We start from the raw sequence: 25,366 nt of genomic DNA, 5'->3' as shown, positions 1-25,366 counted from the left end.
AAAGTGTGTTTTTTTTCTGTTGAACTAATAGGAGAAATAAATGTAATATCGAAATAAAAGAAGAAATTTATTACAGAAATCGCTCAAATTTTACAATAATTTAGTTTAAGTACAGCATATATCGAAATTATATTAAAAAAATATAGGTCACCGATGAGTTAAAAGAGATATTTCAAAGCAAAAAAAATGGCATTTTTCCACCAAAGGGAGATAATTTGGAACTTTTTCAATGATGTTTACATTTTAAAAGTCATCTGAAGCCAACACGAATTAATTGTTTTGAATGTTTTTGTACTACCATATGATAAACTACAAAAGGTAATAAATAAAATTTGTAATGAAAAACAAATGTTTAATTTTTTTCTGAAATTTTTATACCCTCGAGCCTCCTTTAAGTTACAAAAAAAAAATTCATACAGACTTCGTCCCATTTACAGGTAATGCCTGCCTCATATTAAAATATATAAACAATCAAATTTGAAAACGATATTGAGTTAGTGTTCTTGTTAGAATTGTTTTACATTGTCATTTCGGGGCCTGATAGTTATATAGCCGAGTGACTAGATGCGGTATGGGCTGTGCTCATTGTTGAAGGCCACACGGTGACCTATAGTTGTTAATTTCTGTGTCACTTTGGTCTCTTGTAGAGAGTTGTCTCATTGGAAATCATACCACATCTTCGGCTTTTCAGTTTTTTTATATTTAGAATTTTAAGTTTTTGTATTTCATGTGATCAAAGTTTAAAAAACAAAATTTCAAATTTTTAAAAAGTTTTGAAATTTTGAAATTTTCCACATGAAGGAGGTCTCGGTCCTCTACCCCCCGCCTAATGGAGCTAAATCCGCGTGTGCAATTTTTTTATTTTGGGTTGATGATTGTGCAGCAGACGACATTGTTAATGTTGTATGATGTGATCGCATCGCAATTCTCTTCTTATTGACCGGAACATCCGGTTTTCTAAACCAATATGGCCGATTACGGTGAACACAATAATTATCAATCTGGAGATAGATTCAGGTCCGATTGCAGTTGTTTATCACTCATTTTGCTTGAAATTCAATGTAAAAGTGTTCAGTGGCTTGTCTTTTGCCACGCTAGACTCAATTATAACCCATTTAAGCGAAAAACAGCCGCCATGCTGACCCAAACTACTACCAAAATCACCACACGTGCAAACATACAATAAAAAAATTCCGATGTTTTAGATTTTTTTTATACTTATAAATTTTCGTGTCCTCTATCTAGATACATTATGGTGTGTAGATCTGAAGAATGTTTTTTAATTGACTGTGATAACTGACTTAGCAGTGCATTCTTTTTCTATTCATGTTCATGATCTTCCAAAATTTTTAGAATAAACTTCTAGCTCATGCATTTTGGTCAAAAACTCTGGTTTCAGTGAATATCATTCCTAGGTCACTTCCATTCACATGTTGAGCAATCGGTTGGAAAACTATGATGCTATATTGCATGAATATTTGGCAAATTGAATTCTCATACTTGTCAATCAGCACTGCTGTCATTAGGGAATTGTGATTAAGTACCTACCAAACAAGAATTATTTCTAGTTTATCCTGTACAATGATAATCACTAAGAGGCTTAATGAACAATTATACTGTAGGGATACAGGCGATGCACTCAATCTGGTAAATGACATCATGATGGCATTCATCATGTCCATATTTGACGAGTTTTTTTCCTGTCACGGACAAACTCAAAAGTGGTCAATTATCATGATTAATTTATAACTATTTGCATACCTGCCAACTGTCAATATTTGTTTGGGATTTCCCCCATGAAAGCTCCCTATTGGATATTTTCATAGAGTGATTTTTTTCCCCAATTTCAAACAAAACAGTTAATTTGATAATGGCTATAGGCTTTTAATGAAAGTACATGTATGAAGAAGCCCATAAAATAAAATCAAAATACATTTTAAGGCCCGCTGGAAGGTTTTTTATGACTTCAAAAACCCTCATGCATGTAAAACCCCTATGGGCATTTGAAAAGTAGGCAGGTATGAATTTAGTCCAAATAATTAACCCTAGTACTGCAGGACGTAAATATAGTGATGACCTGTATAACTTTACTGCCGGTCTTTGATATACTGATAACTTCCGGTAGTTTCATTCATTGCCGGTCGTCGCTATATTGACTTTCTATACAAGGTAAAGGTTTTGAGTTCTAGCCAATCAAATCACGCAGTTATTCTAATTTTAGTCAATAATACATCAGAAGAAGGATTTCCCCGTAGAAAGATGTTTTCATTGGTTGCTTCCAGCATTCCATTCTAAAATTATTTGATGACAAAATTCACCCTGTAGTTTGTTGTTTACATTCGAAACAACGGAAGTCATCAAAGAAGTAGCGGACGGAGATGCGTTTTTATAGCAAGTAGACCCTGAAAATCGTGATTGTGTTGAAGAAATAATTCTAAATGATGATTGTAATAAAGGATTTTTGGGGAAAGACGGCTTCAAGCCGTCAATCCCCTATGGGGTTGACCAGAGTGACATTCCCTCACATCATTCATTTTGTTTTTATAGTGTGGAAACCCCCCAACAAATCTTACTGAAATTGATGAGGGGGAGACACACAAATGAATAGTTTGACATTAAACACTTTTTTACACATTTCCCTTCTGTTTCTCGCAAAATTATCGTATCTTGAGCTCTCCTTTACACTATTCACATTTCTTTTACAATCCTGAAAAATCAGTATGACGAGATTTTCTAAATATATCCAACCTACATTGTATTTTAAAGTGACGTCATTGTTGGAATGCCACACTACGCAGAAGCAGGGATATCCTTCACTGGTTATTTAAATCATTCTCAGAGATCGTGCACTTATTAAAAATTCGTATTTCTTAAATTTAAACATAGTAATGTTTGCTGTAGATGATTTAAACATCAACATGCAATACTTTAATTTGTAGGTTAACAACTTTCAAGTAAACAAAGATCGTGGGGATACATGAGATAGGGGAGAGAAACGATTTTTTTCATTTTATTCTGTAAAATTCTGTTTTGAGAATCTTCCTCCAATTCAGGAGCACCTCAATTGATTAGTAATTATCCACTTAAATAAAAGTTGATGTATCTGAACACTTAAAATGTGAAATTTCATTTGATATGTGATTAGTAGTCTTCCATTTAAACTAAATCTTTGTGTACCAACATAATCATTGTAATGGTAAAAATAAATTGAATTAAATTAAAAATGTTGCATTTTGTTGTGTGTACCTATTCATGAAATTTAGAAATATTTCAAAATGTAGGATTTGGAAACAAGCTTCACACAGTTTACATCAATCATATTGTTTTTTTTTTTTTATTAGAACCTGTATCCCTGTGATGAGAGTTGTAACTGGGAACTTTTATCAATGGAAATCTATAACTGAATAGATTTTTCAGTCCAAACTTTCTTAAGAAAAAACTTTAAAATCTTAGAGTACTGTCACAAAAAATGGAAAATGGCCCTAGCCTGCAGTTCAGTGGTACACAATTAAAATTTCCAAAAATATTGTAGTTGTTGTTAAATGACAGAATTCAGTTGAATTTTAGATAATTAACTATCAACTTTAATCGAATGTTTATCAGGGGTTGACACTAACTTTTGTAAGCACTAGCCCGCAGGGCTAGTAAAAATCATATTCAACTAGCCCTGTTCTGTGTCAGGTAGCCCGGTGAGTGGGCCAACGGCCCACGAGTGAGCTGGCCATAGGCCAGCGAACTTGCTAGGGGGGTCTGGGGGCATGCCCCCCCTTAAATTTTTTGAAATTTAGATGCAAAATCCTGCATTCTGAGGCCTTTTAAGAAGATGTTTTCAGTCTGAAAAATAACTATTTCATACTTGTCATCTTCATAAAAAAAAAAAAAATGAAAAAAAATGAACACCAAAGAAATCTAACGGCAGGAATTTGTTTGTCAAAACTTGCATTTTTACTGTTAATGAATTGATTAAAACATTTCAATGATTGCTAAATTATTTCCCTTTTTTAGGGACAGAAAAAAATAGCTACACTATGAAAAATTGTCCCTTGTGACATATTTTTATAAAACATCCATGAAATTATGTCCAAGCACTTGGGACAATTTTTCACTAAGGGGGACACTATTTTATAGTTTAAAAATGTGATATTCTGTCCCTGAACGAAATTTCACAGATGAATTGTGAAATATAGTTCAAGAAGACACAATTTCATGGGAAACTTTTTTTGCTTACAAAAAACTCATAAAATAAAATAATCAAATTAAAAAAAAACCAATGTTTTTGATTAATTTTATTTACATAAATAAGTTGACTTGTCCCCTATTTTACTTTTGGTTTCTGATGCGGAGTCTTCATGTTCCAACTGATTTGTCTCTAGTCCGAGATTACTCTGACGTCCAACGACTGTTTTGCCAGACACGCTAGGGCCGTGGGACGAGCTCTGACGTCCCACGGCCCCAGCTTGTCTGGCAAAACAGCCGTTAGACGTCAGAGTAATTTGTCTCATGACGAGTTTTAACCTTGTTCTCGTTAATGCATTATGACATGCATACATCCCGATACGTGCAATGGACGCTTTCTGATACCAATGGCTTAGTCTTGTTATCATCATCACCCCTCAGCTCTCAAAAAGAAGCTAATCGCATTTAATATTATTAATACCGGAAATTTACTTTCGTTTCAGTCCATTGCAACTGTAATGATAAATCCCGAGCAATACGAAATGAATTATGACGACATGACAAAAGCTAATTCGATAAAGACAGAGATGTTCGAAAAGTTTTCATCACCACGTGTACCTTTGGAGTAAAGGAAAATTTCAACAGGGAACCTTTCAATGCTCTAATTTAAGAACGAAAGGACATTTCCAATTTAAACTATTTACGCGACGACTATGTAATTAGGATAAACTATGCACACGATTTATCAGGATCTCTGATGTGATTAATGATAAAATATAATAAAATCAAAATGTATATGTATATGCAGTTTAATTATTGTTTATTTCAAAACGGGTAATCTTGAAACGTGGTGCATTCTTACTTTAAGGGCCGAGTAATCTTAGGCCGAGTTGACTATATATGGCGACTGGTTTACGGTAGAAATTTTACCCTCCAGTATCTGTATCTGTATGTAAATAAAGAGATCGTGGAACCAGTGTAGACAACATTCGACGAAGTTGTCAGATATGACCGGCGTTTGGACTGTACTTTTCCGAAAGTACAACAGATTGATGTTCAATGACAAATAAATTTACTAGCCCCTCGGGCTACCGCGCCACGGACATTTACTAGCCCGACACAAAAGTTACTAGTCTCGGGCTGGCGGGCTAGCATTAGTGTCGAACCCTGTTTATATTTAGAAGATGCAGATCTCTTCCATTGGTCCAAATTGAATCCTAAACTAAGGAAAGGAAATTACATTAAACAACAATTGATTTCAATATTGTCAACCTTTCTACATGTTCTAGCTGTTCTTTTTTTCATTCTTTATATGAAGACTATCAAAAGATACCCCCCCCCCCCCCTCCCAAAAAAAAAAAAAGAAATTGAATAGAAACAAGGGCCGTCTTTCCCCTCAGAGCTATTCAGCTCTTTGATTATGTTTTGATGAGGATGAATTAGAAAATGATGAAAAAATAGCGATGTTTAACAAGTGGAAACCTGGATACACATGGTCTCGCTTTGATGCTTTAAAGAAATTAAAACTCTGCCGTTGGACAAAATCCAGTGATGATAGATTTCTTTAGTTTAATTATTGATTAAAATTTCATAAATAAATTAGTTAAAAGAAACAAACCGAAACACTATAAACTTTTTTTTCGTCGGAAAGGACAATAAGTAAATAACATTGAAACCACACTCGTGGTTCATATTTAAATTACCAGGTTTGACATAAAGTCGTGTTTCACGAAGTAATGAAATAATAATTGAAACAGCTATTTGACTTTTAAGTGTCTATTAAATAAGATAAACAAATATGTTTAATGATCAAATAAATAAAAACATAATTTTTCTACTTTTATTTCATTTAACTTAATAATTTCATAATCCACTGTCACTTATTTTACTATATGAAATTATGCATTCAATTCTGCAAAACAAGTTCATTCAATGTTATTTTCTAAAATGTTCAGAAATTAAAGAAAATTAACAAAACAATAACGTGGTGTAAAACTGATAATTTTTTGGAAAACAACTCGGCACAGTCATGACAGTGAGATGCAGAGGCTAATTAGCATCATGGCACTGCAGTGAACTGATAATCTATTTATAGCTGGCAGTACTAGGGTTAAGAAGGTTTGAAAGGCTATTATATTTTATTTTCTTTGAAGCCTTATGCCGTAGCCTTTCAAGTGTTGAAGACGTCATTATTATTTGGACTAGTATGAGTTAATGAGTATAAGATTAATTTTGAGGATAAAATGGACCTCACAAAACCAAACGTTTTCATTTATTAAGTCCTATTGATGTTTAGCCTATGATCATGATGAAGCTGTTCTCAAATGATACCAAGTCAATTGTAACAGTTCATTCTGTTAGAAACCTCTCTTCAAAACTTTAAAGTTACCACTGTGAACAACATGTCTGGGTTGCTAATGAGCTACTCAAGAAATTTTTGCCTCCCCTTCCCCTGATGGAAGACTTCAGTACATGTATTTGTCTAACCGAGTAAGGGATATTTAAATATTGAATTATATGTTAACTTGTAAGAACCAGGGTATATATATATATATTGTTACTTATACATAACTTATATATCATGTATAAGGAATATAAAATCATTAAAACATTTACCTTAGCGCAGTTTCTTTTGTAGCGCTCTCACTCTTTGATAATTCATTTGTATCTGTCCAAAATGTGCACCAAACATTTGCCACTGAATGTTAAAGGTGTAAAACAAATGAACATATTTTTTCAACAATAAAAAATAAAAAAACATGCTTTCCCACTTATTTAACTCTCAATTATATGTTTTCTTCTTCAGAAGTGATAATTACGATAACTACAATAGTGGAGGAGGTGGTCAAAACAGAGGATATCGAGGTGGTGGCGGAGGGGGAAGAGGTGGGGGCGGAGGTGGACAGAAGCCTTTACCCACTGAACCCCCTTTCACAGCATATGTTGGTAATCTACCCAATGGCTTAGTGCAGGGAGATTTAGAATTAATATTTAAAGATTTACGAGTAAGTATAAATTGGAATATAAATATACCTAAAGTAATACATGCCTGCAATGAAAATTCAAACCAATAAAGAAATTTGTTTTTTTGGCAATTTTATAAGCTTTCAGACAGTTATCATGTACATGTTCATGTGATGTTTCCAAGAAAATCTTCTGTTATTTATTTACATAAAAAATAATAAGTCAGGGTTCAGGGTACTTGGTTGTATTTAAAAGAACATGCTTTCCTGTCATTCACTTCACTTATTGAAATAATAAAATTGAGAATGGAAATAGGGAATGTGTCAAACAGACAACAACCCGACCATAGAGCAGACAACAGCAGAAGGTCACCGACAGGTCTTCAATGCAACGAGAAATTCTCGCACCCTGAGGCGTCCTTCAGCTGGCCACTAAACAAATATATACTAGTTCTGTGATAATGAACGCCATACTAAACTCCAAATTGTACACAAGAAACTAAAAGTTAAAATAATACAAGACTAACAAAGACCAGAGGCTCCTGACTTGGGACAGGCGCAAAAATGCGAGAAATAATGTCTACTTCTAGTTACTGATTGATATTGTTACACATTTTTAATTAGAAATTAAGAAATTCAAGACATAGACATTAATTTTTATACAACCTGAAAATTAAAAAAAAAATTTATGAAATGTAATCAGTAATGGAAGCATTGACTTTGTAGGGACAACATTAAAAATATCTTTGTTTCCCCTCTCCCGACTTAGGTTGTTAGGGTATGCATGGTATGGGTAGGTAGGTAGGCAAATTATTTTATTTTATTCCTTGATATGGTTTTCTATATTGAATTGGTACAAAATTCAACAGGTAAGGCTCAAGTCAAGAAAAGTTGGGTATTCCCTGTATTTTAATTCAGTGTAGAACTCAGTTTTCTGGTGTTAAAAGAAAACAGTATTCAGGGACCTCCTTTTTTTCCTATTCATTTAATGTAATGAAATCTACAAAAGCGCATATTCTACTTGTGATAACAATGCTTAGTGATAGCAAGTATTTTTTAAGTTAAAAAATCAAGCTTATTTCAAGTCAAATTTGATGCATAACTCACAACAAAACAATTCCTTTGATCATCAATTATGAGATGACAAAAAGATACATGTATGTTAATCACTTGGGAATCAAAATTCAATGAATAAAATTTTTCAATAGAAGTGAACATAATTCAGTTATGTTCAGTTACACCTGGATCATGCAGCTTGGTCAATTCATGCAATTGATTCCTAAACAAAGATTTGTATGTTTTTTTTTCGAGTTCTAGAAGAAACAAGGCTTCACTTTATATTCATGTTTTGTATTTCCTAAAATACTTTTAATAAGTATTTACTACTGATGCAGTTATAACGTGCCCTTTTGTAATTTTCATGCCATAAATTAAAAAAGGAAACCCCATTTAAACTGGGTTTGTTTTACACCAGAAAACAGGGACGTTCCCTGAAAGCAGGGAATACATGTATCCTACATTTCCTGACTTGTGCCCAACCTGTTCAACATGTTCAAAGATAAAGTAGATAGATAATAAAGCACGAGTCAGACCATTTTTACTCAAAGTCTTTAATATTTTATCCTTTAAACAGGAACAGAGGTTAGACACAAAGCAAATCAAGATGCAATCAGCGGGTTGAAAGATGCTTCAGTTTTTTTTTTTATTTTCAAAAAAATCACCCTTGCATCATGTGCATACAAACAAATCGTCTGGCAAATCATTTTGTTTGTTTTCCTTGATTCCGAATCATGTAGTTGCTTCAATGCAAAAATACCTTGATTTGAAACTCTTATTGACTACAGCATTGGAAAGGTATCACCAAAACCCAATGCTCGTTGACTACAGCATCAGAAAGATATCACCAATAACCAACATAGCTAAAAAAAAATAGTGGACAAGAATGGCCAATAAATTTTTTCAGGTCGCGGTGATTTTACAGGGTCGGTCGGGTGGGGGTAAACAAACATTATTTTATTTTTGGCCGAGGCTGGTCATCTAAAACCCCTCATTGGCAAGCATCATTTTATAATTTATAATTATTTTCATTTTAATGTTGAACATGTTGAAACAATTAATGAACATGATATGCATGGTGAACAATGTTATTCTTTTGATTACAGGTTAGAAGTGTACGGCTTGTCAGAGACCGAGATACCGATAAATTTAAAGGTATGATATTTTTTTCGAATAAACTATTATTATTCCTCCAACGATGAAAGTATCAGACCCTACATTTTGAATACAGAACTGATTAACACTAACAGAAAATGTTGTACACACAATCAAATATATTTACAATCGAAGGGATTAATACCTTATACGACAAAAACTCTGGTGAACAGCTGAAGAATGGAAGGGGGTGGGGATGGACAACATACATGGGATGGACAACATACCTTTGAATGTTGAAAATAAGCTTTTTGTGTCATGAGGTTTTAATATACATGGTAAACATTCATGCAAATGGAATAACAAATAGAAAACTTGAAAATACACCTACATGAGTGCAAATCAAAATATTTATTCAGGACAAACTTCAATGAAAAAAAAACCATTGGGGTCAAGTTCCTTACTTAAAGAGTGGCTTTTCTCGGAAAGGGGTGTATTCAAAGGGATCAGCCCTGAAGAGCTAAGTAAAAGTATTTGATTAACATTAAGATACAGCTAATGCATAAACATAAGACAATGTAAAAGTCTGTTGACTATGAAGTCGAAGCTTATTGCAACAATTTTTATGATATAGATTATTTAATGAAAATTTCATTTAAAATCTGATAACATTATATATAGAATACATGCAACATTTTCTAAAATCTAAAATTGCAATAATTTATCTCACTTTTTTGTCCAAAGTTCGGCAGTTGCAATACCAAATGGATGCCAAAATTTCTAAATTTACAATATTTGTATGATTATTTTCAGGCTTTGCCTATGTAGAATTTGAAGATTTAGATTCATTGAAAGAAGCTCTCACCTATCATGGTGCAGTAAGTAAACAATTATACTTACTAGTTGGATTTAAGATCAAAGGGCAATTAATAGCATTTGAGTCATTGGATACTAATTAAAAAAAAATCAGTTACAAACAAAAGTGAACCAACGCCTGTTGAGTCTGTAATACGGTAGAGTTCTTAAAGTGGATACCTCGGGTATGCAGGGTCGTTATGATAAAAAAAAATAAATGTAGAGAGTCTTATAACAACAACACTTTAGGGAAATTAAAAAAAAGAAGATGTAGTGTGATTTCCAAAAAAAAGAAGATGTAGTGTGATTTCCAATGAGGCAATTCTTCACTAAGATACCAAATAACACAGCAATTAACAGCTATCGGTCACCATACAGCCTTCATCAATGAGCAAAGCTTATACCACAGAAGCACAGACACTGAGTGTTACCCTGACAATAAAAAGACTAGCCAATGAATGGCCAGAAACCTTTTTATTCCAAATATCTGTCATACAGTATAAAAATCAAATTGTTGCTTCTTAATATCCTACAGACACATATTTATAGAATAAGTTATTGAAGAATTCAAATTTAGAAAAACAACAAGTGACAACAAATTGATTCAAAAATGTGCATAGTAAAGTAAAGATTGAATATTTATATATTGTGCAGTCTTTAAGTTTGCATTCACAACATATTATAAAACAATTTTAATGTTTCAGTTATTTGAAGACAGAAATCTGAGAGTTGACATTGCAGAAAGTAGAGATCGAGGGAAAGATAGGGGTAGAGGTCGTGGAGGTCAAGGTAACGTTTTAAAGGATAAGACTTCTTGCAAGTATATCATTTAAAAAAAGTTAATTGTAAGCAGAGATTCATATACAGAATGAAGAGAACCAATTTGAAAACATTTTAGTTTAGTGTAAAATGAGAATTTTATTTTTCTATTAATTCAATGTAATTGGTTTAAAAAACTTTAAATAAAAAATCTTATGATGAAAAAAGTTTTAAATGTGATGAGATAGAAAAAAAATCATACTTTATAATCTGTCATGTTTTTTTTTTAAGCATCCTCACATCATTGTGTTTAATTGTCTGCTATATTTCAGGAGGTTTCCGTGGAGGAAATAGAGGTGGAGGAAGAGGTGGACGAGGGGGCATGGATGGAGGAGGAGGATGGAATGACAGGGGTAATGATCATGATGGTCAATATGGTGATCGACGAGGAGGTCGAGGAGGGGGTTACAGAGACAGAGGAGGATTTGATGGTGGCAGTAGAGGAGGAGGAGGATACGATCGTGGTGGTGGATCTTATGGAGGTGGTGGCAGATCAAGACAAGACCGTCCACCTATGCGGGAAGAGGAATTTCGTGAACCATCCCCAGGTAATTGATAATGCATATGTCATACATACATGTATGACATAAGTATAGAAATATGAGGATGTGGTAGGAATGCCAATGATACAACTTGCCACAGAAGTTTAAATGATGTAGAAGGTAACAATAAAATTGAGAATGGAAATGGGAAATGTGTCAAAGAGACAACAGCCCGACCATATAATAGACAACAGCAGAAGGTCACCAATAGGTCTTCTTCACTGAACAGTCTTCAACATGAGAAAAATCTTTACCCCATAGCAAAGTATTAAAAGAAACCTGAAATGACAATTGTAAAACAATTCAAGCAAGAAAGCTAACAACCTAATCAATGTACAAAATAATTATATATACAGCAACAAACAACAACAGGCTCCTGATGTTGGACAGGCACATAAACAGAATGTGGCTGGGTAATAATGATAATTGATGCCCTACCCTCCCCCTGGCAATGGTGCAACAGAACAACACAAGTAAAAACGGTACAAAAAAAACCTGAATAATATGATAAACAGCAACAAAGAAAAACCACCCATGGTCAATTACATGGCCCTGACTAAAATATGTTACAAAAAATGAATTATTAAAGAGATTTAACCTACTAAAAAGAGACATCTATTTATATAAGTAAAGCTTTCCCTGTTTCCTTTATTAATTTTATACCGTATAATCAGTTTTGTTCAATGCTTTATAGCATTCATGTCAATCAGAACTTAATAAATCTGTGTTACCAAGAAGCTTAGAATATATGATGAAAAATGTCTGAATCAAACATAACTGAATCTTAAAAGTAAAATTTTTGCAATTGAAGTATAAATCATAAATTAATTATTTATTTAGAATCTGCAGCAGCAAGGCCTAAACTAAAACTGAAGCCAAGAACAGTAGCGGCTCCAGTTCTTCAGACGAGTGAAGCTGGACGTAACACTAGTATATTTGGTACTGGCAAACCACGTGAAGCAGCTGCAGACGCAGAAAGTAAAACTAGAAGCAGAAACGTTAGTGAAGGAAGTAATCAAGAATAGCTGTGTAAATACTTATGTGTCGAGGTAGGTTAGAAGTTATGTGTCTATGTAGGTTTACCTGACTTTCTGTAAAAATGGAAGAAGTAAGCTAATTAGTTATAAAAGGAACCAGGATTATAATTTGATATGCCAGACATGCTTTTCGTTTACATAAGACTCATCAGTGACACTACGATCAAAATAGTAATAAAGCTAAATTATAATAATAGGTGGCTGTCTGTCACATGCTTCTAGTATGAAAAATCTCAAAGAAATTTTAGATTTTTTTTTTGTGTAATTGTCAGTTCTTTATTATTTGGTTTACTTTATGCTGAGAATTCATTTCCTTTTAAAGACGTTTTTGGTAATAATAATAAATATTATTGTTATAAAATTTTAATTTAGCCTACTACTTAATTTTTTATGATTAAACTATATAGGTAATATTTCTCATTATCTAGCTGTATGATATCATGTTTGTCCCTGAAGACATTTAGATGATAGATGAAATATTCTAGTTTATTTCTATAATAATTTGATTTATTAAATATCTTGGTCGATTTACTTTTCATAACTACATAATTATATTTGTAAACAAATGACCCCCTTTTTTCTGAAAAGACTCGTACACATATTTCAATTAAACAATTATTTCTCAATCATTGTCATCAAATTGATATCCCCTCTGATTTTCTCATTTTTGTTAACTGTTCAGTAAGTAGGAAACTAAAATCATTTGGAATTTATATTTATTTATTTGTTGTCGACAAATATTTTACTTTAGTTTTTGACCTTCATCTCTGAACACCACCTTGGAATTTAAAAAGGAACTATGCAAAAAGGTACTGGAACAACATTATATATTACACTTTTATTTATTTGACTGATATTATTTCATAACATACTATTGTCAATTTAGTATCTAGACTATATTCATGATATACAGTGTATAACTTATATACCTCTTCTTGTTTCAGAAACTCAAACGTGCTCCATTGTCTCACTATTCTCAAGATGTCCATGTGGCCAGCGCTTACCAAGAATTACATGAATTATGACCAACACAGAGATTTTCAGATTGTTACTGATGTTAATAAACATATATTTTTCTACCCAACATTTATTTCCAATGAAATTGTTGTTTTCTAACCTTGTTTCAAACTTGCAATGAAATTATGCCATTTGTTCCTTTAGCATATTTTTATAGCTTATTATTAAAAGAGTTAGGAGTCTTGGCGAAGATCTTTTAATTGCACCATATGTTAGTTAGATAGGAAATAGACGTTTTGTTATGGTTGTGTTTTTAAAACTGTTAGTCAATTTAGTGAATTCAAATTCTATCAAACAAGAATGCCTCTTTGTTGTTAACAGATGCAGTGGAAATTTGAATATTCAAATTAAAATTTTCTTTTATGTCAAAATGGTCACTGCTGTCATCATCCGTCAGATTTTCATGTCTGCTTTTTTCAGCTCATGAATCAATTTGAATGTAGGCTTATACATGATATCTGGTTAGATTTATTAGATCCATATAGGATTTCCTGTTCAAGTCAAATAGTGGTTAAGTTCTTCTTTTTTTCAATGAAATTTATAAATTGAATCATACACAAACATGTTTTTAAGTAATTCGTTCATTAATTTTCTCAGGACGATTTTTTTGAAAATCAGGATAACAGATTTGTAATTTTATCTTCTTTTGCAATTCAGTTCTCCATATTAAAAATATTAGAAATTCTATAGAAAAGCGCTCCATTCTTTTGCATTTATTCAAAAAACCATCTCATTACGAAGAATAAAAAACTATATCTTAAGGGGGTTCGCGGGTCTAAATCATTTATATAGGATTTCTCTATATTTTTCTATAAATGAACTTTATCTTATAGTTAATAGAAAAATAAAATAAAAAAGTGGGGTCACCGTTCATTTGCTCTCACAATCTGCCTTCGAAAGAAGCATACATTTTTGTAAAGGTGGTTGAAGTAATAGGAGAAATATAGGTAATATCGAAATAAAAAAAGAAATTTATTACAGAAATCGCTCAAATTTTACAATAATTTAGTTTAAGTACAGCTTATATGGAAATTATATTAAAAAATATATGTCACCGATGAGTTAAAAAAGATATTTCAATTTTAAAGCCAAAAAAAGGCATTTTTCCACCAAAGGGAGATAATTTGGAACTTTTTCAATGATGTATACATTTTAAATGTTATCTGGGGCCAACACGAATTGATTGTTTTGAATGATTTTTGTACCATATGATAAAGTAACAACTACAAAAGGTAATAAATAAAATTTGTAGTGAAAAACAAATGTTTAATTTTTTCTGAAATTTTTATCCCCTCGAGCCTCCTTAATCATTTATATGGATGAGTAATTGATACATTTATTTATTGTTTAGATGATAAATTTTGAAGATAATATAGAAAGACCCATAAATATCATGGCATGTAAATTTTTTCATATATAACAAGTGCTTGGTGTTTGTTGACAAGATTTTGTATATATATATTGTTACAATTAAGTGACTATTATATTGTGAGTAAGGGCTGTTTGTTTGAGAAGAATATTTATCATTACATATTATGTGTTAGTGATGTGTTCTTTGTTCTTGACTTTGTTTTTTTAGTCCTTGGTTGCTTTTCAGACATTTATTATTTAAACTGCAAACATTCAGCTGTGTAACTCAAATTATGTACATTATATAAGTTACCATTTATGTGTTAACCAATTTCTTGGTCATGTTGTGAAATAATTACAAATGTTCTCCAGTGCTATTTTAATATGTTGTTAGGTGCTGAAATCAGTATTTTCTGTCAAAAACATACAAGTCTGGTGACTTTACAATAGACTTGCCTTTATTTTACCTGGGCAATTTTAAATTCAATACCAAAAACATTTTTGAATGCTCTGGACAAATGTTTAATTTATTCAACAACTGGCAAAAAAATTGGTTATTATGTAAATGGTTCTTGGTGTTATACATTTAGTGCTGCTATTCTTTGCATATATACACACACACACATTGTTTGAACATTAAGGTTTTATAAGTGAAGGACTAAGTAATATTGAAGTGGGCATTTTCCTATTGTTTTACATAAAATAGTGAAATACACATAAAATGAATAGAAATGAATAGACTTTTTTTTATATAACAGGATTTTTGGAGCAAATATTTTATTAAATTTTAGTCTTAAACATAATTTCATACTTTTGTTTTATTGACATTGAAGTTAGAAAACTAGAGGAACTCGAAAATGTGAATAAAAATATGTGTTTGCTGTTTGTCAATGAGACAACAACCCAACAATGCAAAAACCCATAGACTTGGGGTTAACATTCAGAAACCAGATTCATCATTGAAATAAACCAGTTCGATGCAAGTTGTTATTTTTAAAACAGAAATCACACTGTCTTTTTATATGAGACAGTTTGATGAGTTTCCATGAAAAGTATAAAGATGTAATATGATCCTAGTTTCAAATTTTTAAATTAAAAAGGTCTTAAATGATGATGATGATGAAAGAACAGCAAATCCTCTGTTTGAGAAATCTCTTTGATAATTGGCCAACATCATTTTCAGGCTGGGTGTAGGGGAAGGAATTTGTCAAGTTATATCACAATATCTCTAGTCAGAGTGGTGTCTCTGTTATTATAAAAGATTATACTTCATTATTTTTTTTATTATTATTTTTTACAATTATTATTTTACTACAATATTATAGCATATGATATGCCCTTACTTCTTTAAAAAAAATTGATTTTCATTAAAAATGGCTGAAGTATCAAAAGTATTACAGTTCCTTCCTTGTTGAACTAAGTTGTTTGTTTACATTGAAATGTGTAGGAAATATTGCATACATTCATGACAAGATGAGGGTCGATAAGACGAGCTTTGTTAGTAGGTTTGGTGATCGCTGTTGATATTAGCTGGTTTATCCCTCATTGTGTACATAATAAATGTGTTCAAATGTACATGAATTGTATATGCTGTACAGATTGCACTGTACAAATAATAATAAATTTGTAACATATCAGTGGTTTTTGTGTCTTTTATGGAAGGTTGTACATTATAACTATGACCATTTAAGGGAATCATGTAGTGTTTGTTGTGTCTGTTACTGCACCAAATAATAAGTATATTCAATATACTAGTAATATGATACTTGTATTTTCATACATTTACCTAGAAAGTAATGGCTACTGCACTGCTGATATCCTTGAGACTTGACATTGAACCATAAGAGGATTTATATAAATCAAAGACCTAAAGTGAACGTTGAAGAATAGATATAAATGAAAAGAACCAAAAGTTTTGCTAAACGGTGGCAGTGATGAGAACATTAAAAATTTGGAAGGAGCTTCATGAATTTGTGAGCTCTGTTTAGTCATCTCATTTTAACAAATGATTGATGTAGTATAATAAAAAAAGAATTGAATACATGTAGTGAGTTTTACTACAGACATATTTTTGGTGTAAATAGTTATCAAAGGTACCAGCATTATAATTAAGTTCGCCAGACATATGGTTTGTCTACATAAGACTCATCAGTGACGCTCATATCAAAATATTTATATAGCCAAAGAAGTACAAAGTTGAGCATTGAGGATCCAAAATTTCAAAAAGTTGTGCCAAATACGACACAAGATGACTGTAAGATGACTACAACAATAAAGCTTCATGTTTTTCTTTATAAATGGTTGGTGTTTAAAAAAACGAAGCTACTGTGGCATATTGGTAACTGACACTACACCTTTGACTGTTTTTTGGATTCGAGTGTCACTGATAACGAGTCTTTTGCAGACGAAATGCGTCTGGTACAAAAACAAAATGTCAATCCAGGTATCTATGATAAGTTTAAAACATTCGAAGAAATATATACTTCAATTTATCAAGAATCATTGTTTTGTGGCATACTTTTAAAAGGTGAGTGATTGTTTTCAAAAGGGTGCTTCTTTAACGACTTTAATGCACCAACCTAACATACCGCCTTTTTAACATTTTTTTGGATTCGAGTGTCACTGATGATCGAGTCTTTTGCAGACGAAACGTGTCTGGTGCAAATACAAAATGTCAATCCTGGTATCTATGATAAGTTTATATAATATATCATTCAAAAGCTGTATTTTCTGTTTTGGTCGGTCGTCAATAATTCATCAGTGCAATTTTCGTTCAAACACGTCCAAAGGTCAATACTGAACACTTTAAAAATTTTGCTAGAATTAAACAAAATGCCATTTTCTAGTACTTGTATGATATTTTTTGTTTGTAAAAGTTATCTGATCCTTACAAAACAAACAAACATAATTCCAAATCAAATGCAAACAAAATTGTTGATCTCGCAATATTTACAGAAAATAACATTTCATGAAAAAAATATCTTCCAAAAATGATAAAATTGCCATACAAGCTAAATGCTTCCTGGGGTTTGAATATGTATATATGTCAAAAATAGAATAGATTCATCGTTATGGGCCAATTGAATTTTTAGAAAGTTTAAGGTTTGAGGCTTTCAACCTATTCTTGATGGTAGACTACATACAAACTGTTTTATAATATAACAGCTAATTTAACATCTGTTCTAACAGATTTTCATATTTCCATACGCCGCATTTTTGGGGAAGCACTAATGACAGGACAATTGCCCGGATAGTGACAGGACGGTTGACCGGACGAGATATAGATAGTCATAACTCTTTTGTTATTGGGTAGATTTGTTTAATATTTGTAGACCTGAAAGGAATTAAAAGGCTATATCGTGTTTCTATCCCGTACGGGATTGAAGAAAAATGCCGATTTGCAACACATATCAAACTCCGCTATTTTTTTTTAGATGAATAAAGGAAAGATTTTATTTTATATCTTCATAAAAAAATGTCATAAGATGTGTTTTATTCTGATCCTCATTCTCTCCCATAATTTCAATAAAGAAGTGTCTTTTTATATTAAATACGGGATAGAATGAGGATCACTATATACGACGATTTCAGTAAAGAAGTGTCTTTTTATATTAAATACGGAATAGAATGAGGATCAGTATATAGAAGACGATTTCAATAAAGAAGTGTCTTTTTATATTAAATACGGGATAGAATGAGGATCAGTATATAGAAGACGATTTCAATAAAGAAGTGTCTTTTTATATTAAAAACGGGATAGAATGTGGATCAGTATATACGACGATTTCAATAAAGAAGTGTCTTTTTATATTAAATACGGGATAGAATGAGGATCAGTATATAGAAGACGATTTCAATGAAGAAGTGTCTTTTTATATTAAATACGGGATAGAATGAGGATCAGTATATAGAAGACGATTTCAATAAAGAAGTGTCTTTTTATATTAAATACAGGATCATGAGGATAGAATGAGGATCAGTATATAAGACGATTTCAATAAAGAAGTGTTTTTTTGTATTAAATACGGGATAGAATGAGGATCAGTATATAGAAGACGATTTCAATAAAGAACTGTCTTTTTATATTTAAAAAGTGTCATTCTATATCAAATACGGGATAGAATGAGGATCAGTATATAGAAGACGATTTCAATAGACGATTTCAATAAAGAAGTGTCTTTTTATATTAAAAAAGTGTCATTTTATATCAAATACGGGATAGAATGAGGATCAGTATATAGAAGACAATTTCTATAAAAAAATGTGTCTTTTATGTAAGAAAAGTGTATTTTATTACGGAATAGAAAAGAATAATTAATTAATCTATATAAAAGTTTAAGAAAGGGTTTTCTTTGGGGAGATGTTATAAAAAAAGGGGTAAAGATATTTTGGGGGGAAAAGAAATATGAAAATTCAATTTGTGATGCCAAATACGGGATAGTTTAAACTATCCCGTATTAGTATACTAGTATGAATAAATCCAATCAATATGGTATAATCTATATATCGGTTTATTTCGTAACAAAGTTTATTTATAATACTTTAATTACGAAATAAACGATATTTATTATTTAATTTTTGTCTTTAAAAGATATTTTTGTATTCATGTTTAACTGATTCTCATTTTATGCCGTATTATGCATACAAATTCAATAAATATGGTACAATCTATATATTGGTTTATTTCGTAATAAAAGTTATAACTCTAATGACGAAATAAACGATATTAGTAATTTGACCTTAATTAGTAATTAATGAAGTTTATTTCGTTTAATAATGTAAGAAATACAGGTAAATATTGGCAGTGCAATCTTTCCTTTATTCATGATTTCACGCTAGACGATATACAACATAAAATATATATGCCATTTCATTCTTTCCCGTAAATGAATAATTTATAAAGGCTATATCGTGTTTCTATCCCGTACGGGATTGAAGAAAAATGCCGATTTGCAACACATATCAAACTCCGCTATTTTTTTTTAGATGAATAAAGGAAAGATTTTATTTTATATCTTCATAAAAAAATGTCATAAGATGTGTTTTATTCTGATCCTCATTCTCTCCCATAATTTCAATAAAGAAGTGTCTTTTTATATTAAATACGGGATAGAATGAGGATCACTATATACGACGATTTCAGTAAAGAAGTGTCTTTTTATATTAAATACGGAATAGAATGAGGATCAGTATATAGAAGACGATTTCAATAAAGAAGTGTCTTTTTATATTAAATACGGGATAGAATGAGGATCAGTATATAGAAGACGATTTCAATAAAGAAGTGTCTTTTTATATTAAAAACGGGATAGAATGTGGATCAGTATATACGACGATTTCAATAAAGAAGTGTCTTTTTATATTAAATACGGGATAGAATGAGGATCAGTATATAGAAGACGATTTCAATGAAGAAGTGTCTTTTTATATTAAATACGGGATAGAATGAGGATCAGTATATAGAAGACGATTTCAATAAAGAAGTGTCTTTTTATATTAAATACAGGATCATGAGGATAGAATGAGGATCAGTATATAAGACGATTTCAATAAAGAAGTGTTTTTTTGTATTAAATACGGGATAGAATGAGGATCAGTATATAGAAGACGATTTCAATAAAGAACTGTCTTTTTATATTTAAAAAGTGTCATTCTATATCAAATACGGGATAGAATGAGGATCAGTATATAGAAGACGATTTCAATAGACGATTTCAATAAAGAAGTGTCTTTTTATATTAAAAAAGTGTCATTTTATATCAAATACGGGATAGAATGAGGATCAGTATATAGAAGACAATTTCTATAAAAAAATGTGTCTTTTATGTAAGAAAAGTGTATTTTATTACGGAATAGAAAAGAATAATTAATTAATCTATATAAAAGTTTAAGAAAGGGTTTTCTTTGGGGAGATGTTATAAAAAAAGGGGTAAAGATATTTTGGGGGGAAAAGAAATATGAAAATTCAATTTGTGATGCCAAATACGGGATAGTTTAAACTATCCCGTATTAGTATACTAGTATGAATAAATCCAATCAATATGGTATAATCTATATATCGGTTTATTTCGTAACAAAGTTTATTTATAATACTTTAATTACGAAATAAACGATATTTATTATTTAATTTTTGTCTTTAAAAGATATTTTTGTATTCATGTTTAACTGATTCTCATTTTATGCCGTATTATGCATACAAATTCAATAAATATGGTACAATCTATATATTGGTTTATTTCGTAATAAAAGTTATAACTCTAATGACGAAATAAACGATATTAGTAATTTGACCTTAATTAGTAATTAATGAAGTTTATTTCGTTTAATAATGTAAGAAATACAGGTAAATATTGGCAGTGCAATCTTTCCTTTATTCATGATTTCACGCTAGACGATATACAACATAAAATATATATGCCATTTCATTCTTTCCCGTAAATGGAAATGACGGGATAGAATAAGGATATAGCCAATTAAAATATGTATTATGAAAACCAAACAAAATAAGTGAAAAAAAATATTTTTGAGCAAATGAAGTTGACCGGACGGTATTCACACTGGTATCCGGTCGTTCCGGCCCCAAACCGATCCGGCCCCAAGTCAATCCGGCCCAAAGTCGATCCGGCCCAAGTCGATCCGGCCCACGTCGATCCGGCCCCAAGTCGATCCGGCCCCAAACCGATCCGGCCCCAAGTCAATCCGGCCCAAAGTCGATCCGGCCCAAGTCGATCCGGCCCACGTCGATCCGGCCCCAAGTCGATCCGGCCCCATAATAAAATAAGAAATAACTATATTGATCTTGGAGGAATTTGTGACACAGTATAAATGGAATTTGCAAAAAGTGTCCGATGATGGATGACAACAGGTAAGTGAAGTATTGGAGTACCAGTTAAGATTGTTATTAATTGTGTCGTTGGTTGTATAGCAGCTTCAAAATATTTTAAAATATGAAGTTATTTTCCATGATAACTTTAACTCATGGCGATTTCATTTTCTTTTTGTTCATACACAGAATATCTAAATAAATATTTACAGTCCACTGGAACCTATTAAATTTAACTCATCATACTGACTTGATTAATCAAATCATTAGTCTATAATTGGTTTGTTTATTCAACAGTTGTCTGATGATTGTGAACTAAGGTAATGCCAAATGTAATCACTTAATTAAATCAAATCCTGATTAATTGATCTTCTGGTTTAGGTTGGTGTATATAATAATTATAAATTGTATTTTTTCAGGGAACATCACAGGCTTCTATTTACTTGGTTTTTTTTTATAATATCAACAGGGTCTTTATAGATTGATTTTTTGTTTGGTGTATATAATAATAACCTATAATGGTTTACTTTTATAAACTGTTATTTGGATGGAGAGTTTTCTCATTGGCAATCACACCACATCTTCCTATATCGATATATTTTTCATAAATTTGACAGTATTTTGAATAGTTGTGTGTAGAAAAAACACAAGTTATATGAGTATCCATTATTCTTTATTGCAAGAAAAAAACAAAACAATGACACTGAATGCACGTTTTCACACTCTAAAATATAATATCAGCACTACTAAAATATAACAATAACATCATACATACTAACTATCTCTGACTCTCACATAAATATATATAACTTTTAAATCATTTACACTAACAGTTTTACACTGTCACTTACTTAAAGGGGTCACACTTGCAGCACTACAATAACATGATATACAGCAACTTTCATACGCCGTACATATGTAATATTTGCTCATCAAAAAACAAATGCACTATATCATTCTACACATATACATGTATAATATTTGCTCATCAAGAATAATAAATAAATGTTATAAAAACATATAGACAAAAGACATATAGGTATGGTAGGGCTAACACCTTCTTGATGAACACGTTGACGGCTTTGTCTGCAGAGTATGCTGTCTTTAATCCAAGGCTTGTACCGTTGTGTATGTAACTATTTGTTATTACACAAGATGAAAGACTTGTTAGGATCACAGTCAATTGAAAGAAAACGCTAATTACTGCTGATTAATGTTGATGTCTGAATTGTTTTAATATAATTATACCCAATAATCTTGAAAACTTGTAATAAAAACATAATCAACCTAGTTGTTTTATACTCATCTGAAGAAAATATTTTGTTTTTGTTTTTTACCGTACACCTTTAACATTATAATAAAAATCATAAACATTTATGAATTACTTCAATATATATCTTTATTTTTATTCCTTATAAAAATATTTTTTTATTGGGGCCGGATCGACTTTACATTTGGGCCGGATCGACGTGGGGCCGGATCGACGTGGGACGGATCGACTTGGGCCGGATCGACGCGAAAGCTTCACACTCGCCGATATACGCTATACATATATTCAACTCCTTGACAACAAGTGTTGATATCTCTTTTGTTTTACAATATTTGTCCATGAAATTCAGGAATCTATGATAATAATAAATATTGGATACGAAAATATAAACTTTATAGTAAAACAAGTTGCTTTCTTTAAAGAAAAAGAAAAGCAATACATAAACCTAAGACTGCTGAATGCCGGGTCACCAAAAGATTGTTGCTAAATTTGTGTTTGCTTTTGAATTGAAATAATTGACTGTGAATAGAAGAAGCCAGTTGAAAATATATATTTACAGCTTCTATTTGAATAATTATTTTAAAGCTCGACTGTTTTAACTATTACTTGGGAATGTACATAATTTTTTCCGATTATAACCCTTTGGCAAATCCTAATTTCTAATAACCGGATGACTTATGCAAATTGCACAAACCTATCGCAATATAAATTTATGCACTCAGTTTGCTTTATAATCTGGAATTCTGGATGCATTTGTTTTATCTATCATATATTTATATTTAAAATTTGTTTCCTACATGAATGCCTTTATATTCTCAACTTGTATTTGTAGTTGTCTTGGCATGCAATTGATTGGGACCTGTTATGAAGAGACTTATTTTGGATTCATAAAACATCTCAAATTTTAAGGATTTCCGGATTTTACTTAATTCAATTCAAACATTCTACAGGGAAACTTAGTTTTCCCGAAGAATTTCTTAATTCAGAAGTTTATGAATACCTGTACACACTTTCAAAATAACCAATGTATATAAAAAGGTATGAAGATATAAAAAACGCCAGACACGAGTTAAGTCTACAAAAAAACCCATCAGTGACGCTCGAATGAAAAAAGTTAAAAGGCTAAATACATTACAAAGTTAAGGAATCTATTCCTTGGGTAGACAATCCTTAGCTTTTCGAAAAGTTCAAAGTTTAAAATAGGACAGTGACTCAAACAAGAAACAAAAGATTGATTGATTGATTGTTGGTTGCTTTACGCCGCATTAGCACAAACAGGCTATATCGCGGCGATGAGAGAAACAACTCGAGGTCAGAATAATGTTAGTAATGATGACCGTGCTTGAAAGTCTCATGTAAAGCTCTTTCTGCCGTGTCCTGAATTTAGATACAAAAACGGAAATAAGCTTTCACGAGTGAATTTAATAGTATTACATGCAAGTAGTATTTTAGCGCACGAAATAGTAAATAGAAAGCATCTCACTGGTACTCAGGAAAAGAATACGCATTTGCGTCATCACATATCGTAATTTAATATTGAATTCGAATGTCAAACGGCCTACATTAAATGTTTTGATTCCGGATTCATTGACATTTTATCCGGAATTTTTGAGAACGCAAACCGCTAGTGTGCTTTTGAAATGTGATCTATAATGTGAATGAATCAAGACGTGCAGGATAGTTGGACACACATGAATACAATTTTCAAAACCGTACCATGTGTATTGTTATGCATTTACTTTTCTACATTGGCTAGAGGTATAGGGGGAGGGTTTAGATCTCACAAACATGTTTAACCCCGCCGCATTTTTGCGCCTGTCCCAAGTCAGGAGCCTCTGGCCTTTGTTAGTCTTGTATTATTTAAATTTTAGTTTCTTGTGTACAATTTTGAAATAAGTATGGCGTTCATTATCACTGAACAAGTATATATTTGTTTAGGGGCCGGCTGAAAGACGCCTCCGGGTGCGGGAATTTCTTGCTACATTGAAGACCTGTTGGTGACCTTCTGCTGTTGTATTTTTCTATGGTCGGGTTGTTGTCTCTTTGGCACATTCCCCATTTCCATTCTCAATTTTATCATTATAGTACAAATATGTAGATGCTATAAGGTTAAACTATTTAAACAAACAAACAAAAATTGAATTAAAATTTTATAATAAATTAACGTTCATGTTAGTATTTTTCTGTTTTCCGATCTATAAATATTAATATTTTAACCAGAATGTTCTCTCCCGTAAGTCTGATGAAATACACAGTAATTCCATGGTTAAATCTTCAAACATAATTAGTTTACATGTTATCGAGACAACAGACAATACCACGTTATAATTGACCCAGATACACACAGTGTATAGTGGTCGTTT

At 31.6% G+C, this 25,366-nt stretch overlaps 1 protein-coding gene across 1 annotated transcript; it reads left to right on the top strand.

Moving 5' to 3' along the window:
* Nucleotides 1-942: 942 nt before the first annotated feature.
* On the top strand, nt 943-16,547 carry LOC143075923 (eukaryotic translation initiation factor 4H-like). Its single transcript, XM_076251507.1, has 8 exons — nt 943-1,017; nt 6,983-7,181; nt 9,302-9,350; nt 10,104-10,168; nt 10,850-10,934; nt 11,237-11,512; nt 12,347-12,555; nt 13,488-16,547. The coding sequence occupies exons 1-7, from the start codon at nt 968-970 to the stop codon at nt 12,529-12,531; spliced, it is 909 nt and encodes a 302-aa protein (XP_076107622.1). The 5' UTR covers nt 943-967; the 3' UTR covers nt 12,532-12,555; nt 13,488-16,547.
* Nucleotides 16,548-25,366: the final 8,819 nt, after the last annotated feature.

Source organism: Mytilus galloprovincialis, chromosome 5 (genome assembly GCF_965363235.1).
Source record: "Mytilus galloprovincialis chromosome 5, xbMytGall1.hap1.1, whole genome shotgun sequence".
NCBI lineage: Eukaryota > Metazoa > Mollusca > Bivalvia > Mytilida > Mytilidae > Mytilus > Mytilus galloprovincialis.
This window is presented reverse-complemented; position numbering and strand designations above follow the sequence as displayed.